Source organism: Netta rufina (genome assembly GCF_964035555.1).
Source record: "Netta rufina genome assembly, chromosome: 8".
NCBI lineage: Eukaryota > Metazoa > Chordata > Aves > Anseriformes > Anatidae > Netta > Netta rufina.
Genome location: NC_140131.1, coordinates 7777792 through 7797100, shown reverse-complemented (window position 1 = coordinate 7797100; position 19309 = coordinate 7777792). Strand labels below are relative to the sequence as shown.

Here is a 19309-nt window from a genome sequence, read left to right as displayed (position 1 = left end):
GTAGATAACACACCACAGAAGTACTGGAGATCCAAATGCAACCTGATTCAGAAAGATCCCAGAATTGTCTCAGCACTATTGTCACCTCTGGGGCAACCAGCTCACACTGTCACCTGCAGAGGTTGGCAGGGCACAGCGGCTCTCCTCTTGACTAGCAGCATTGCCCTTTTCTCCCTAGCAAAGCAGTGGCACTAGCTGAGCTGCCGTAGGTAGTGGATGAACTGGAACCCACCAAGGTTCAGACTATGATGAGACAACAAATTCCCTCCTGAAAGAGAATGAAAAACTGGCAACATCTTGCACCACAAAGGTGAAATCTTTTGGGTACAGGTTCTACCTGACCTCCAGAAGAGGAGATAGGATCAGTCAGGTAAGCAGTGACCATGACAGCAACTTCTGCACCACCCATAACCCTGCAAAACATCACCAAGTCCTTGCCCAGAGTGATTAATACCACAGCACTGGGGTGGGATCATACGAGAATCAACTGGTTTCCACGCTCAGCATTTCAACACGCACTGGAACTGCTCAAATCTTATCCCTCCCATCATTAAGCTTCTCATTAGTTAAAACCTACACAGCCCCTCCCGGGTCACGTGGAAAATGGCCACCCTTCAGTCACCCCCAGCACGGGAGGAAGCCCACATTAGGCAGAACATTACAAGTCTTTTTTTTTTCTTGAGTTCATCAGGTGTGGGTCATCATTTGAACTTCACTGGCCCCGTGATGTTGTCTTGTCCATTCTTCATAAATGACACCTGGATGATCCAGTATGTGAGCTTTGATTTGGCAGAGGCATTCATTTCAAAATCAGGAGGAATCACAAAAATATTAATAGGCATTTAAAAGCGAAACATTAATTATTTTTCAAAAGGTGCAGTATGCAAGTTCCCTGATGCCTTTACAATAGCATTAATCTAAAAAACAAACAAACAAACAAACAAACAAACAAAAAAACCCACATAACATTTACAAGTTACTAAATTAACAGGGAATCTTTAGAGAGATGATGAAGGAAATTTAGAAGAAGCCTGTTTGATACTATTCAAAATTCTCAAATGAAGGAAGGGACTTCTTAAGGAAGGATTAATTAAAAGTTGTTTTTTTTTTTTTTTTCTTTACATTGATAGAATTTGTGTTTACATATTTAAGTCTGTTTTGACCTTCAGAAATCTAGCAAATAATTTTTTTTTTTATTAAACTATCTTAGTGGAGGAATTTAGCAGTTCCTCATCTTGTCCCTGAAGTTAACTAAGGATATATGTTTAGCAGGCACAATCAAAAAAAGTATGTGCAAGCCCTACCTAAAGCAACCTTTAAATTATCAAAGTAGACATAGCAAGGGTTGAGGCAAACTCTTCACCTGGCAGGTCCAATTCCTGTATGGTGGTTTGGCTGGAGACTCCAGAATGACACAATTCCAGTAAATGACTATGTCTCTAACGATACCCTCCCTTCCTTCTGAACACAAATAACACCATAATGAAAATGACTTTTCATCTTTCAGTTCGTAGGTATCACCAAAAGAAATAAAACTCCAAACCCCTCTGCTAAAGACAGAATAAAATTAAATGACAGTAAGATGACTGCAGCCTACCATCTTTTTGCTTTATCATTTCACTGTCCTCTTTTGTATGAAACACAGGTCACCTGTTGCTCTTTTCAGCTCGGTCCCACACTGTCACCCCCCTGCCTGGCTCAGCAGAACTCTCTTTTTCTCCCTATAGAGACAAATTAAGTGTGCCCCAAATTATAACTTGTGCATATAACATTCTAAAACAAAGTGTCATGTATCCTAAAACATGAGATAGTACACATCAATTAAGCCCAATACTGTATTTAAGAGACTATCAACAATTTCTCTATAGACAGTACTTCCATGAAACTAAAATGAATTTGGGTAGGCATAAAGGAAAAATATTACAAAAATGAGCTGTCACCTAGGAGACCTGTAGTGGTGGAAGAGTAGAAGACGCTGTTTATTGTGAAGAATTTAATGAGGCAGAGTAATACTGAGTCAAGAGAATATTAAGACAGGCAAATCAAGAACCAGGAACTGGAAGCTAAGCCAGAAAAACTTGCACAGGAATAAGGCAGAAGTTGAGCAGTGAGATAGCTACCCACTGGAATAAACTACTAAAGGAAAAGATGGATTTTACACTTAAATGTGTTTTCAAGGCTGCAGTCCAGCTAATATTTCTCTTCAAAGGAGCAACTGAGGCTTTCCAGTGGGGGACCGCGCTATCTCATTGAATGACCCACCAGCAGACACCACAGCCTGCCTTTCCATCCATCTTCACACCTGTAGCTCAACAGCTGAGGTGACACTTCCCAACTGTCCTTAGATCACAGGATCCTAAAATAGCTCTTTCTTTCTGAGATCAACAGGTTGGCTGCTTTTCATACAGTAAATGGAAAAAGCAAGTCCCAGGAGGCAGTTTAAAGTCATAAATCAGTATAATCTGTCAAAGTGCCTAACGCTTTCCATTGCTCAGACTATGGAAATGATAACCCAAGCTCACAGGCAGTGCTATTAGGTGGGAAACCTCCAGGCCACTGGAGAACTTGTTTTGAGGACTGAACACTTGGGAAATACTACTAAAAGATCTATTTACAGGAAATTCTATCTCACCACTTTGAGACCACCATAAAAGAGTAAAATTTTCTTTTCTGCAATCTCTGCTTTAGCACAGCAAGAAGAAAAAAAATAAAATGCTGCTGTGTGAAGTCCCTGAACTGCAAAGTCTGCGTACGGTGACAGGAAGAGCTGCAGATCTCCTAAGGAAACACTCTAGCTCTGTGTCACTTATCTCCAGGAATAACAAGCAGGTATTTCACTTCAGAACCCTGCTGACAGCTTGCAAGGTGTGAATTGTGAAATGGTTCTGTCCCTTACAGCAAGCACATAAGACCATCTCCCACTCGCAAAAGAAACAAGCAGAAAAAGAAGACCAGGAAAACAGATAGGGCTGGCCAACACCAGAAAAATGATCAATTTGTGGATTTACATGGCGCAGAGTTATACAGAATAGCGGCATATTATATCTGTAAACATACAGCTGTAACTGCATGAGAGAGAGGTCCCTGGCTGGAGAAGAAAGCGCTGATTACTCTACTTGTTAAAGGTTAAATTCCTGGCACGTATGAGTGATTGGACTTTTTTAATTAATAAAACTTCTCACTGATTGAAACCTTAAATGCCAGTCAATCTGCTTGAAATTTTGCTATTTGGTTACTCACTTCATCTAAAAAAGCATGTATTAATTCTCTGCGGGAAGGTGAAAAGGCATACGTGACTCCTCCATGACCTGCTCCTAGGCAGCCTGCACCACCAGCCATGGTCCTCCTCCTCATTTGTCTGCTGCTGAGTGGATCTCAGTTTCTCTTTAAATTTAGGAAAGCCACAGAATTGCACATATTTACCAATAAGCAACCTTTCCCCTTAGGGGAATATACCTAATGAACAGCCATCCCGCTATGTTGTCCTGCCTTGTTCTAGCACGGAGGGTGATCCCTTGCACTGAGCTACACAGCAGAGGACATGTTGTGACATCACATTCACTCCTGCTTACTGCCAGATTTCTACATCCTCAAATGCTTATTCCTGTATGGATATACAGTGAAATGTAGAACTTACATGAATGTACATTGGTCCTGGAACGATGAAAGTGTCCTTGCAACTACAAAGTAACTAGCAAGTGTCAAAGCATACCGACGTAAAAATGTGAAATCCCACTTTCAGGAGTATTTTTTAGTCATTTCATAACCTAAGACATTTTATAAAAATGGTAACATGGAACACAGTAACTCAGAAGTAGGTGCTTTGCTCCACCCACCTCCAATCCTGCTTATTTTGAGAATTATTATTTACCAAGCATTCCCATAAACCCTACAGAGGACTCCATATGGAAAGGGAAGAACACGGCACGTCTGGATCACAGACTCAAAATGCCCAAATGGACAACTTTCAACTACCAGTGGGCTGACATTCCAAATTAAACATCGAGAAAAATGGATCCCATCAAACTTCTATCCTGCTAATACAAGAAAAATGGAAAACACATGGAAATACAATTTATTTTTTAACTAAATTGCAGTTCAGTAAAATTATTTCTGTAAACATTTGGTAAGACTTTAGTATTTGACTGTAAAAGAAAGATTACGAAACTCTCCCATGTAAGGTTTTTCATTCATCTGAATCTCATGTGGAGGAGCCTGGTGCCAGCACGACGTGGTGCTATGAAGATGCTCCATCCTGCTATCCCAATACACCCTTTACATTCATTCTGATTGAACCAAAGGGTGTTCACAGCCAATTCTTCTGATAATCACCCCATCCCTGGAAGCCTACATCTTTCTCCACTCCAAAAGCATGAAACTGTAAGAGATGCATGAATATCAGCAAGCATAATTTCTTTTATTGTATTTCACAGGACTTTTAGCGATTATTATACTGCAACAAAAGCAAAGTCCCTTCCATTCTACCTCCTTTTGGGTGTTCAGCAAAATTTCTAGCCCAAAACATCGAAAATAAAAAACTAGTAGGAGTTTAGCTCCATTAAGGCTTTACTACCTGTAAACAAGGAATGTAAAGCTGCTGTTCTGCAAAACTTGGAGATCATTTACCTCCTTAGTAGGAGGAAGTTTACTCCTTTCCTCCCAGACTCACTTTCACTTCTGCTCTGACCCAGTCATAATGGAACTTCTGATGCCATAGGTGAGGTATTTCATGTTTACGATAAGCACCTGATGTCACAACCACGGGACTGTGATCTCACTCCAGGACTGAACAAGTGGGTATCTGACGCACAGAGTGAAAGTTATTGTTCAAACACAAACAGCAGAAATAATTGCAAAAGTAAAGCAAATGAACAGTCAAGTAAATTAATTCCTTTTTGAATTACTGTTCCTGTTTTAGAAGTCCAAATGACTCTCATTTCCTATTTAGAAAGCCTGAGGGGGTGAAAAAGTGTCCAAGATGGTGAAATTAAAAATTAGCTATTGAGCATGAAACATGCAATAATTGCACTTCATAGCATTTTTATTGCCTCAGTGTTGAATGAATCACTCTACAACCCCACACTGTTATGATGAAGAAAATGACACCAATAAAGTTGAAGCAATTGATGTTATGACTTCATCAATCCAAGACTAAAGGCATGCACATAATGACAAATATTTTTGAAGAAGACTGAGAAAATTACCACCTCATTTTGGAGAAGCAGAAATTTCATCTTTATGTCTTTCTGAAGATTAGCCGTTTTCACACCAAAAGATGGAATATTGAAATAATCCTCAGCATTTCTCCAGATGACACAACCTTGCTTTCCCTTCCAGAAACCAGCCAAGATTTGGGTTTTCAAGAGTAATGAATGCAGCTAACAAACAGTAAGGCTACAGCTAATACAGCTGTCCTAATTCCAACATTTTCACTCCTTCCAGGTTTTGCATCAAGGTAGTATTATTTTAGCAATGAACTGCACTCGGCTTTATTTTAAGAAAGTCTACAAACTCTGGAAGTGCGAAGCTGAATTATCTCTACAATTTCACTAAAACCAAATAAAGTTCAATTTATTGCTACTTAAAACTTCCAAGAGAACAATAATCTACACTTAAGACAACAAAGCAGCAGCGCAGCAATCTATCAGATAGAACATCAAAGGTGCAGTGCACAGAAGTTACCTCCCGCAGGGAGATCATGTCTTCTTTTCACAGTCATGCTCAACAGCTACCCAAATGCAACCTCAAATTCCTTCCGCTGGTAGCTAAACTTCAACATGACTAAATAAATAAGAACATTAGTCTGGCTGTATTAAAAATAAATAAATAAAATAAAATAAAAATAATGACAATATAACCAAAGCACCACCTCCCCTTCTACCTCTTTGAAGCATCACTAAATCCAAACCTGTTCTGTAACAGCTGATCCTGATGATTTTTTTTTTCTCTCTTCCATAAATACTAGCTTTCTTTTCCTAATTGAGTGGCAAGGCATCTTGACTGAGGTATTAAAATCTCTGTTAGGATTGTTTCCTTTAATATAATAGCTCATTTCCCTTATAAAATCATTAATGGAAAATAAAGCCCTTTTTGTTAACTCTAATCTTGCTTCCTTACAAGAGCGCCAGAGGCTTTTTAGTATGGATCAGGTCATGAATATTACAAACTGCAGCAGCAATGTGTGGCAACAAAGGACGCAGATTATTCATACAATAGTGATACCTTCTTTCTGTGATGGAAAAAAAAAAAAGACAAAAAATAATAAAAAAAGAAACAGTATCCATTGATCTGGACAAAAAGTCAGTTCCTCTTAAATCAGTGTTTTCCTGCTACTTACAAAATCCAGGTTTACTGTATGAATCAATAGCAGAGCACAAACCTTAAAATGATGAATCAGGAGTACTACAGGCTGTGATATGTCCTATTTCATTTTATGTCAAAAAGTCTGGCCTGTTTCACATGAAGTACAGATATAAAGTTAGCAGGTACTATTCTTGCTTAACGTTTTCTAGTAGACTCATGGCAGATAAATTAGGAACAAACAAAGACTATGTACAGGCAGGCACAATTCCCAAAGAATGAAAGCACCAGCAAGAACAGTATTGGTCAGAAATGCAATATAAAACAGTGAAATGAAATCCACAGCTAATTTATCAATCAGTACCTCAATTCAGAAAAGCACACCCCTGTAAAATGTGTATTTTTCCTTGGGTAATGCTGGAACACATGACAACTGCAGCCTATTTGCCTACTGGAAACAGACACGTAGGGAAAGACTTCTACAGTCTTTATATGAGTTCACAGGGAGAGAAAAAATGAGCAATAAGTAAATTTAAGTGCGAAGATGTTATTCATACACACCTGCTACCCATTAAAGAGCCCTCCACAAATTGCTTTACAACCAGCGAAAGCTTATTTCCAGAAATCCAAACATTTACTTCAAGTTAAAATACAATAAAGAGGTGTATTGCGTTTATGATGTCCTGTTCCCTTACTGTAACTTAGCAAAACTTCAGGTGATGCTCACATTAAATTTCAGTTGCCCGATCCAAAGGAATTAGCCCCACAACACTACACACCGTAGGGAAGTGAACCTTTCTGTCCTACCACAATACTCCAGTTCAACTCTGCCAAAAATTGCCTGCTGGACCTGGGGTGATAAATCGAACGAAGACTTCTAAGATACCTTCCTCAAAGACGACACTGACATTCTTCAGCAATATGCAGGATTAACATCTAATGGGGCAAGTCTGTCAAGAAGAAACCTTGGAAAGATGATGTTGGCTTTACAGACAAATCTCCGAATTTGGGGGGCAGGCTGGAATCCTCACTCTAATTAAATTCTAATCTGCTTTTCCCAGGTTTTACAAAACGCTGTCTCAAATAGGCTTATCTCCTAAGAAGTGTGGCACGATCTTCTCATTAAAGATGTTACAATGAAACACATTAGTACTAAAGGCATAAAAGACTGAGGAAATTATGGACATTTTCCCCCCAAACTGGTGGATTTTCCTAATACCACTTTTTTAAAAAAACACAATGTTGTACAATTACAAGTCCGCTTGAAAAGTGGGAGCTTGATGTTTAAGTGTTTTTCCAATGTTATCTCCATTTTGTTCTTTAATTAATAAAAGGATGCATGCACTGACATTATAAACACTAATTTGCTATTTAGCATCCCAAATTAGGAAGCATAAACATTTATGCACTTCATTAAACACTACCTAAGAACACTTCGAGATTAACAGGAGACAAGCTAGGCTGTTAAAAGTAATTTCAGAGTAAGCATAAGCCACCGTAAGGACACTCCTCCTCTCCTCAACCCTCGCTACGAGTTCCCCCTGGCTCCATCCTGTTGGCACAAGCCCTTACGAAATGAACCTTGGAAATGGTGTGATCTGACAGCCTTGTGTAAAATCACAAGTGCCGGCTTAAGGGATGAGGCTGGAACGCAGGGCCACGGGCAGAGAAAGCGGGGCGTACTCTTTTGGCAGCATGACACACTTGGATCGGCTTAAGCCTATCACAAAATTGCACCTTAGAAAGCATGAAACAAATGCTTATGCCCTAAATTAAGACATCATTTAAGCACGTGGTGTGCAGGAATAGACGACGGGCTGCTTTCCCCACCTCTCCTGAAGCAGGCACTGCAGTTCCAGCATGCCACCTCCTCCCCTCAAGCCACTCCAGCCCTTGAAGGAACACTCGCTTTGCTCCCTTCCCATTATCTGCACACACAGGACATTGCAACAGGCTTAGCGTCAGGGTATGCCAGCACTAAAGGAAGACGATAACAAATGGCAAGTGTCTCAAAGCTACAGGAAGCAGATTGCAGTGGTAGAAAGAAACAAACACTGATGTTCGGGAACAGACGAGCTAAAAGGTAGGTAATCACGCCTGTGTATGGAAAATAAATGGAAGGTTAACTAAAATCACACATATAACAAAACCTCAAGACTCATCAGAACAGGCCCTAAGTTATCTCTACAAATCTTCTTCTTAACATCCTGCATGAAACAAGAGTTAAGGCTATTTACTTTCAGTTACTGACTTTAAGATATAATTCAGACACAACAAATTATTCCTTATGTCTGTGTCGCATGTCTAACTTCAATGTTAAATGCTTTTTTTTTTTATTTCTAATTCAAGTTTATGCTAAAAGTATCTGTTGTTAAATTACAGATTCAAGGGGCAATGGTACTAGATTTTCTGGTATACATACTCTTGCCATAGTGTAGCAATCTTTAAATCTTTTAAAAATACAATTATTATTTCAAAAACAGTAACACGGACATAGTTAAGAGCTTTGTACCATAACCAGAAATCTGAAAGGTGCCTTGGCGCCTGAAAAAGAACTGTTTTTAGATCTCTCTCTCTCTCTCTATATATATATAAAATAAATTATCATGATTTTACAACTTATAGCTTTGGATATTTTGCAACTATGACGGCAATAGTGATCTAACTACAAGATAGTAAGTGAAGAAGCAGCATTCTTTCTGTGTTTTTGACCAAATATATTGTTAGAGATTGAGACAAATATTTATAAAATCAAACGATTAAAATTTCAGTTCAGAAAAAACACTTTGTAAAATACAATAAAATCCTTTTCAATAGCAAAGTGGATTTTTACAGTTATACCTTTTGAACAGATTTTTACTGCAGCCTAGATTCACTAACTCCAGTAAAACAAAATGTAGGCAAAATGGGTTTGTGTTTGCAGAATTACAACCTATATACAGAACTGCAGGTTACATACTGCATCTGATTGGAAAAAAACTCTGAAAATTCACTGTTTCATTGTGAGTGGACTTACAATCTATCTCACATTATTTAAAAGCAGATTACACTATAGTAAGGCTTTTAACAAAATTGCTCAAAAAATGAATCAGTTATAGAATGAGTAACGTTTCAGGGCAGCTTCTCCCATTAGCAAAAATGCCACACAAATTAAAAAAACAACACTTATGTAAAACACTAAGATTTTATTAAAAATCCAAAATTTATTGCAAATTGAACTTTGCACTTTCCCTCCTTTCTTCATTTTTACATGACTTATTGATATCCATGATTTTTTCACAGATGTACTTGTTGACTTTGGAGAGTCTCTGTGCAATTTCGGTTTCATCCACAGTTTCTTGTGCTATTCTATCATACAAACATTCTGGGGAGAAAAAAAAAAGAAAAGAGACATTAGTCTATTTTTAGAAAAAAATATAGCCCTGTTTTGGGCTGACTACTCGAGAGACAACACTGAGTAAGCACTGTGTATATTTATTGCAAGACAACTGCAGCATTCATTGATTCACTGGCTATTTTCTTAAAGAGAAAGATTTTTCAACTGGGTTGAATCTGTGGCATGACAAACTTTTAGTTATGCTGTGACTACATTAAGAAGCTTTCTATACAAAAACAATGCTATCTCCAACATTTTACAATTTCAGTGTTGCCTGCTTAACTCTTGCATTTGTCTATATCTCCACAGCAGATTTAGAATCTTCTCCCACATGAATGTTCTCACCAGACCTCACAGGTCCCTGTGAGTCACTTATATCATCACACCTTTAAGACATTCAGTAAATGATAATGCTAACAAGACAAGCAGTAACCAGTAGAAGGCATTTAGTGATCTATTATTATTATTATTATTTAAATCTGTACAACATACATTAATGTCTGCATCTTTATTGTATGCCCTGTCCCTGGGCATACTTTGTACTCCGCTTTTATTAGTAGATTATTCAGTGCGAGAGCCATCTTCCCGCAGATTTGCACAATGCACTTTGTGGACTCAACTGTAATACAACAAGCAAGTAACAGCAATAACTGCAAAGCAATGAGGACAATGAGTAGAGACAACTCTGTTCCTCAGTGTCAGTAGTTTCGTGCCAAGACTCAGCACAGGTTACTGAAACTGATGCAACACACTCAAATCCTCAGAGACAGGCAGGTTTTGCTTTTTTGGTTTCATAACCAGAACAATGCATTTTGTTGTGTAGGCTACTAGTAATAAACAGCTTCTCACACTGATTAAACAAACTCTGTTCTGCTTTGCCTAGTAATCTATTCCAGTAGCCATTTATTGCTTCATATACAGAAAGCCACAGAGATTATCACTTAATTAACATAGTTTATAACGTTTCTAATGCATCACATTAAAAGTTATGAAAATTAAGTACTATGCGTGCTTCGTAGTTCATTTTGAAACCTCTCGGAAGTTTTATAAAGGCTGTTTTGTGTTAACAAGGTTTATAGCAGTGCTCATGCATCACACTTATAATTTCTTTATTACATACTATACAGTAGAGAGTTTTTAAAGAAGCTAGAGATATCAGACACATGAAGAGCTAATGTTATCACTCAGAAATCTATCTTAAATACATTATTCTGTGCCCACCAATGAGAACATCTAAAACAATGCGAATTTTATGTTGCAAGATATACACTGAAAATAAAATATAACTATAAAATAAAATCATTCACCATGCAGCCTGATAGCTGAAATGCTAATTATTACTAAACTATGATTTGAAATACGAAAATAAGAAATATGAAATAAGAAGAGGCATGTCACTGAGAGCCTGGAGATATCCAGCATGTCTGTAGGACATAAACTTGAATTTCATCAGTCTCAGGAATACTGCCAAAAGGTTGCAGCAGATACACCTAGTAAGGTGAACTTCCAGTAAAATAACTGTTACAGCCACAATGTCAAGCAAAGAATTACTTGACAGAACTTACACACCAGCTGTGATTCTTAAAGTCAGTATGACCCAGATAGATCCGTGAGTAAAGATTATCAAAGTTCTTTCTCTTCCATTTCTACGAGGGGCTGCAGAAATCATCATTTAGTAGTTACATAAAGATGCTCGCTCAGGGTCTCCAAAGAGTGATTCAGGGGTTCTGCTTTTGTCTTTTGATTGTAGAGAAGCGTAGAGATACCCCTTCTTATTTCTGACTTAACCAAAGATCCAAGTAGACCTCAAAGACTAACAAGGACCTAAACTTCTCCGTGCGATGCCTGACCAAGTCATTGCCCAACTAGCTTCCTCACATTTCACCATTTGTCCACTTGCTACTCATTTTTTTTTTCTTCTTTATTTCTCCATAACATTATAACTTTGCATTTGATTACTTGCAGCTTTCCAGTAGACACTGCTGACATGATGACATGATGACCTGCTAACATTAACACAAATGAAAAGGACACAACGATGTGGGAAATCATGTTTGTACACTGCCCAGTACCACTGATACAGGAATTCTGTCTGTTGCCACCTAAAAGTACTGGCCATGCAGTTTAACTGGCTCGTGAGGAGATTGTGCAGTCTTGAGTCCAACAAAAAAGGAGTCAAAGACAAGGTGGAAAAAAAAAAAAAAAAAAAAAAAAAACACTGAAAAGAAGAACATGGAAAACCAGTGAGTAGAACAGTAGAATTCAAATGTGGGTTGAGGCAGGAAGCAGAAGTATGACAGAAAACAGAGAAAACTGAGGAGGTGGGGAAGAGCTGAACTGCTGGGGTGTGTAAAGGTAAGGAAGAGCACAAAGGGAAGGGCTCCATCTGCCTCTCACCATGTGCCTGCTGGAGTGCACTCCCAAACTCTCTGTAGTCAAAACAAGATGAGTTAGAAGAAAGCTAGCATTTAAACAGTGTAAGCAACACAGACTGGCCCTGACTGAAGTAAAAGAGCAAATTCTCACATAAGCAACCTTGCCAGCAGCACTGAGAAGCAACAGCCTCCAGCTGGGAAACTTGAAAGCTCTTTCCAATGAACAATCATCCCTTTTTACTGTGGGTTTGTAAGAGTGCATCTGTATACTGGGTGACCAATTCTCTTTTCCATTAGAAGCTGAGAAGGGTAGCCACAGCCACTGAGTGGATTCCTTACGCAGCCAGCACATCACTGCTTTACGTGTTTACCAATAGATCCCAGCCAGAACTAGAAATTCAGTATGGAACAGCTTGCATTTCTATATTTATTCTTAAAACAGATTAGTGGGGGAAAAAAAACAAACCTCTTGTATTCATTTCTTACAGAGTAAGAAAGACAACAGTAGGAAGATCAGCTCCCCACAACACAGACACAGACACATGCACAAACTCAAAGAGGAATTGTATTGCTTACTTCCAAAGCATGATACTTGCAAAGCAGATTAGAACTGCTCTTAAAAGAGTTCGTAGTTAAGAGCACATAGTGACTAAGAACAGGACATACAGAAAAACAAAGCTCAAGCAAATTGCAGGAGAAACTATAATAGGGAGACTTCTTTCAGCCCTACTGCAATTGAGCCTGGACACAAAACCTAAATCCAAATTAGGTATTTATTCCATGAGGAACTGACTCAGTTCTAACTTTAAAAGAAGCCTAAAATACCAAGAGAGACAGAAATGAATGTGAAACACAAGCATGATGATACAAAAGGACCGAAATTCACTATTCATTTTAAATACAGAAGGCCTGCTCTCTCTATGTACTACATGCATGGACTCAGGCTTGCAGTTACTAAAAGTGTCATTGCAATTTTTCCTGCCAGATAGGTCAGTGATTTACACTTCCTGTTCAAATTCTAATTCATGCGTAACATTTAATTTTTACTATTTATAGTTTCTCCACTTTAGAGTGTAAAGCTATTCTTTCTCAGCTCTGAAGGCATGCATATTTTTATAGTCGCAGCTATAATGACTTCTGTGCCTCACGTCAGAGTTACATTCTGGATGGAAGAATGTGCTAAAGCTACTCTCAGGATGGTTAAAAGCAATTACGTGCATTTAAAAGATCATAATGTTACAAACGAATTCCAAAACAACATGGTATTCTCCAAGCTCAGAGTCCTGTCCTGCAAGCGGTTCAGAGTGATGATCTAGAACCTTACTGAAGTCAATGTACAACTCTTCAACTGTGAAGGCCTGCACTGTGTGCAGCTATTGCAATTGGTCTGATTTTTCCTGGATAAGTATGCTCCTGACAATGCAATAGCAATTTTAATTACAGCTTTTAATCAGTTAATTTTACATGAGCTGAGATGAAGCATCTTTCAACTCAGTGATTAATGGTTAAACTCCAAAGCAGGAAGCAAAAGTTTTCAAATAACCTACCTCTGACAATGCTTAATTTGTGAGGTGAGAGAGGTGGCTTGGGAACGGCATCTTTCTTTTTTTTGGTTGCAACTCCTGTGACACTTCTGTTCTTGAGAACATCTGTTCCCCAAATCATAACCGCTAGATTTTTTGTATACTTTGAATCTCCTTGTGTTACTTGCAGCTGGTGCCATTTCTCCTCATCTACCCAAATTCCACTGCCAAGATGGACCTAGAAGGTAGTAATAATAACAACTTATCTATGGTATGTAGCACACAACAGTCTCCACGTGCTGTAGGAACATTAATATTAGGTACTATAACAACAGTAATTAGGGCTAAACAAATTCATTTAGCCTGATTCTGAAACTTCTCCAACTTTCTGGGTCAGGGATTTACTCCTCCTTTTTGTTCCCCCTCAGTTCTTCTTACTCTACCATTTTTATTACTATTAGTGTTTTTACCCCCCTCCCCTCCCCAAGCCTATCTCCTCAAAGACTGTTGTTAGAAAAGAGAACTAGAAGAAGGAAACTGTAAACACATCCAGTATTATTATAAAGATATGCACAGCGTATAAACCAAGCAGTTGCACCAGCCTAGTGCAGGAGCAAGATAAAAAACATTTTCTTTAACATGAAAGCTTCTCTGTGGCTGAAAAGGACCCAAAGCATATTTTGGAGGCCGTAGAGAGGGAAATACTTCCTAAGCCATATCCTGTGCCTGTTGGCAAAATTCAGCCTGATTGTTTAAAGTAACTAGATGGGCAGGAGGGATTTTGAGAGCTCCAATTTCAGCATAAATCAAGAGACTTTGGAAGTTTTGTGGGACTCAAATTCTATCACAAAGTTCGCCTATCATGAACAGGTGAATACTGTTTTGTGGTAAAGGCAATGACCCACTGCTGCAACATCATAAATTTTCCATTACCCAGACAACAGGGAGCAGAGATATTTCATTACAGTAATAAAGCAGGATAATATGAGCACTGAAAAAGGCAGCATAAAGCCACTATAGTCTCCAAAAGGCAGCTAGGCAGCTGCTTGAGACTAGTTTCACTTATTATCCTTGTTCAGCATTGACTGTGCTGGGTTAACATCCATGGAACCACCCAGTATCTCTACCCCAAGCTTCCCAGTGCTCCGGACTTCAGCTGAATGCAGGATGAGAACTTGAGCCCTGTCCTTAGGCTGGCACTGAATACATTCAAGCTGATAAACCTCCTGATAACCAGGCCACTGTCAAGCAACAGCAAGGAAAATGATTCCACCAGTAATCAGCATGGATCTGATATATCATGGATCTGATATAAGCACAGCCAGTAAGTCTGACTGGATCCAAATGCTGGCCCTGTGCAGAACCACAGATAACATCTGTCCCTTACAAATCTGTGCTCCTAGGTCCTGGAGTACACTGCAGACACCTGCACTGCCTGCACACAGCAAGCCTTGTTCACATGGTGATGGACGTCACTCTGTTGGACCCACACTTGCTCGGCACCCATGACAAGATAAGGCATGACCTAGCTAATCTAATCACTGATACGAGTTCACTGCACTGAAAAAGAAGATCATACAACCTGCTGTCAGATAATTCTGCAGAAGTGGAAAATACCCAAAATATGTATCGACCAGATTTTTGTATCTCATATTCAGGTTTCATAAAATGTGATCAAATGGTGGTTCTTTCTGTAACACTAACTCTGTAATAAAAGCTTACTTCCACCCCATCATTTAAAACCAATCCTGTGAACACAATTCTATAGCAATGACTGTATTAGGAGACCTTGTTGGGTTTAACTGGTTTGGTTTTAGTTTATTTTTTTGTGATTTTACTCCTTTCATATGGTGTTACATAAACTCTGTCTCCTCCTCATACAGATCTGAACACTATCACATAAGTCCCATTAAAGGCACTGAAAACTGGGCAAAACTACTGTTAAATTTTATATAGCCATAATTTTACAGGCCGTATTCACACAAACTTCCATTTTCCTTTAAATTGGAACCTGTCTTAATTATTATTGCAGATATAGCCTCAAGAAACATTTTATTATTACAGCATCCTTCAAAAGTAACTAGCTGTTTAAAACCTTACACAGAAAAATATGAATGGTTCAGCTACAAACTATGTTGTTAAAAATAAAAAATACAAAAATTCCTCAAAGTATAAAACCATAAATCAAGCTGCCTCTCCTGCAGAAACTTCTATACTAAGAGGATTTTAGGAAGCTTTTCACAAATCCACATGGCATTTATATTTTGTAACAGACAGAAATGGAACTAGTAATAAGCACAACACGAACACCTTTTTTTCCTTTCCTTCTCTGTTGTCAAGCCTCTCCATAATTGCTTTAGGAAAAGTCACATTTTTTTTGGTGCTCTCTACATATTTTGTGAGACACTTTCATGCAGATTATGCAGTCTGTGTTCGGAAAACAGACACCTTACAGGTATAATTCAGCTATTTCTGTTTTAATATGGAAAGTTAACTGTAAAAACAAACATAACAGTTACTTAGAAAATAGCAGATTAGGAATGTTGTGATGCTAAACTTTGGATTTCTGTATTAAGTTAGTCATAGAGACTGCTTCATTTGATCAAAAATCTGACTCCTCTCTGCAAAGGTAAGAGTTTGTCTTTGCTACAGATTGTTTAGTCCTTTAAATTAGTAAATTATTCATTAGCTTTAAATTATTTGAAATAAAAAATAAAGCTACAGCAAATATTTTCAATACTTATGTTGCAGACAGATCATCTCTTCTTTGAACATACTTCACTTATTAAAAAAGTGATCCCTGATATGAAACACCTATGGTAACAGCAAGTACGTGACAGACAGTCACAGACACGGAAATCTTATGTCTCCCTTTTTCTATTTCTAGCACTGTTACAGCAAGGAATTTAATCTGTCCATGTCTCAGTTTACCTCTCTTCGAACAGGCTTGGTACTGTTTCCTATTACTCCCAAAGCTACGGGGAGCTTACCGCACTGATTCAGAACTCATTTCTTCCTTGCTGGAATAGATGCCCCATGGGCCAGACCCTTGGCTTGATGAAATCAACGGGAACTTTGCCCCTGATTTCAGCAACTGCAGGATCAACCTCTAAGCACAGTGCAACAAAAACAGCAGCAAATTGAAAGCAATGCTCGCCATTGTAACTGTGCTAACAAGTGCAACGTATTTAAATGTATCTTAGAAGTTGGACTTTCTTTTTTCACAATGAATGCCATCAGCTCTTGTTCAGTAACTCTGTTGTCCCTCTGGAGGGGAAAGATTTATCTGCTTGGAAAGAATCCTGCTAAGATCAAATCCAATGCCACACAGGGTAGGAGTTCTAAAAAAGTATTTCCACCGTTCTGGCAGTGTATGTCAATAAAGGTGTAATGAAAGAAAAAAAAAAAAAGGGACAAATCAGGAAAACTGAAAAAAAAATAAAAATCTCCCCAATACTCTAAGTACATTATTAAGTTCACATTTCTGATCCGGCTGAAACCCCAATAAATAGGTAAACATTAGAAGTACCCCCAAAACTACAGAAGCCAAGTTAAAGAGAGATTAGTATCTGTAGAGAGAGAAAAAACTTCAGCAGCATAAATGCCAGGAGATTGGCAGATGAAATGAAGGTGCAGAAAAAGCTGCATATGAATACTAAAGGACGTGCCCTAGCTTACAAACCTTAAGGAAAAAAAAAGCAAAGTAAACCAAACTGTCACAGTAATACATGCTACGTTTCCATCAGCAATCATATCCACCAAAAAAAAAAAAAAAAAAAAAAAAGCAAATGATGTATGTTAAATATATTAGGCAAGAAAAGCTATCTAAACCAAATACCTGTCAAACTGCCAAAATTATACCATTTGTCATATATATTTTGTCCTCGACAATTACGTTGAATCATCTTTAGGAAAGACAGGCACTTGTTCAGTCAATCTCCTAATGCAGATCTGAAAATGTAGTATTTCATGCTATTCCATCACTAAATTCGGCTCCGTGTCAAGGCTGAAATGGACATTTCCTTCTAAAGGGTTCTCAGATTATGGTACTGAATGCATACATATCCTAAGAGACAGGATCTGCATAGACAATTCTTAAGGACATATGGTTTTGTAAAAGAAATATAACGTTAATTTAATCATAATGGCAACAGCTATAAAAGCAGGCCTCTGTGGATGAGCAGATAATGTCTTAAACATACTGAAGTCTGAGAAACTATCAGTCAGGTGCTGGCACACTGCACCTAGACGGTATTTCATCAACTTTAAAAAAGCATCTGGAAAATAAAACTACTTCAGCTCAACTCAATGGCAATGCTCCCACCATATCCAAGGGCATCCATTTTCATCCCAGAGTTCATAATTAGCTGTTGTACTTCAACCAAAGCATGAAGGTTTCTCTGCAGTATGAGTACAGCACACTACAATATTAAAGACCTTTTAAGAAAAAAGGTATTTCTGTTAAATAGACTAATGTAACTTTACAACGTGCATTATCAACTTTGGTATATATTCAACGGATTTATGTATGTCACCAACTGAAGACTATGCAAACATGCTAGTGCATGCATACTTAATCATCATATCGCTTGTGTTGCACAGCATTAAATGTTCTCATCACTGAACATAATTTTCACTGCTGTTCATATTTGTATAATTCCTTCATTTTTCTCATCATAACAGTGTACCTTCGCAAAAACTGAGAAAGTTTGTACAAACTGCAACCATGCAAAACCCCCAGGAGTATGAAAATTCCACAAGAAAATCACCTGAAGGACATTTACAAACTATTCATGCTGTATTTAATATAAAATACCTTTCCATTCTCGAGAATATACTTGTCCATTACTGGAACAGGGGCAGGATAATACGTTGATGTATTTGCTTCCTCACTGAAGGTCTTCTGTACCTCAGGTTCGGGCTCAATTGTTTCTGGTTTTACTTTTTCAAGCTCAATGGCCGGTCCTAGACAGTTAAGAAAAGAGAGCTGTCTGCTATCCCAGAGAACATGAAATCAATTACTTCATCACCAGTGGTTAGTGTAAAATATCACAGTAGTCACATTCATTGTAAAGTCAGAAAGAGCCCAAACCAAAATCCTACTTGAGAACATCAACACGTAAAAGCAGGATAAGTAACTCTGTCTTATATAGATTAAAATATTTAGCTTATATTTCAATGTTTAATTTTATTCTCAAAATGTAAGGATAATTAGAGATATGGATAAGATTGCTTCAATGCACACTATCGATATTGTGCTAGAATGGCACAGAATTCATAAATCAGAAAGAACAATAGTAATTCTCCAAATAAGAATTACTATACAGTTATGTAGAAACCTACATAATTTACTGAGATAATTATATAAGTTATCCATGTAGCATTATGTATTTTGTAAAAATTTGAAGTCTCTTTAGATATAACAGATATATTTAAAATAGTGAGGATCTACAGCAATGGTGAAAAGGAAACAGGCTTAGGCTATTTATGCTCAAGTATCATGCATAGAAAGATTATTCAAAGTTATAAAAACAAAACCTGCACAAATTAGAATTTTGATTGTCCAATCTATTCACCACACCGATTTTTATTTTTAAAGTAATCAACAAAAATTAAGCACAGCTTAAGTAATAGAATAATGTTAATCATATGCTTGAGGCTTCAAAAGAGGATAATTATTTTGTCAGTCATCATCTTTTCTTTTCCAGGTCAAATTGACAAAGCGTTCCTAGAAA

At 37.9% G+C, this 19309-nt stretch overlaps 1 protein-coding gene across 2 annotated transcripts in view; it reads right to left on the bottom strand.

The window, feature by feature from the left end:
* Positions 1 to 9062: 9062 nt before the first annotated feature.
* The window catches only part of BEND5 (BEN domain containing 5), a gene marked incomplete at its 5' end in the record, with an annotated part of 583001 nt that continues 572754 nt past the window's right edge, over positions 9063 to 19309 (bottom strand). Inside the window, 3 exons of one of the 2 annotated variants that reach the window (XM_084291495.1) lie at positions 9063 to 9664; positions 13599 to 13812; positions 18391 to 18539. In XM_084291495.1, coding sequence (XP_084147621.1) covers positions 9504 to 9664; positions 13599 to 13812; positions 18391 to 18539 — 524 coding nt within the window. In that variant the 3' untranslated portion in view covers positions 9063 to 9503. The remainder of the gene's footprint in view (positions 9665 to 13598; positions 13813 to 18390; positions 18540 to 19309) is intronic. The other variant, XM_084291496.1, reaches the window with a different exon arrangement.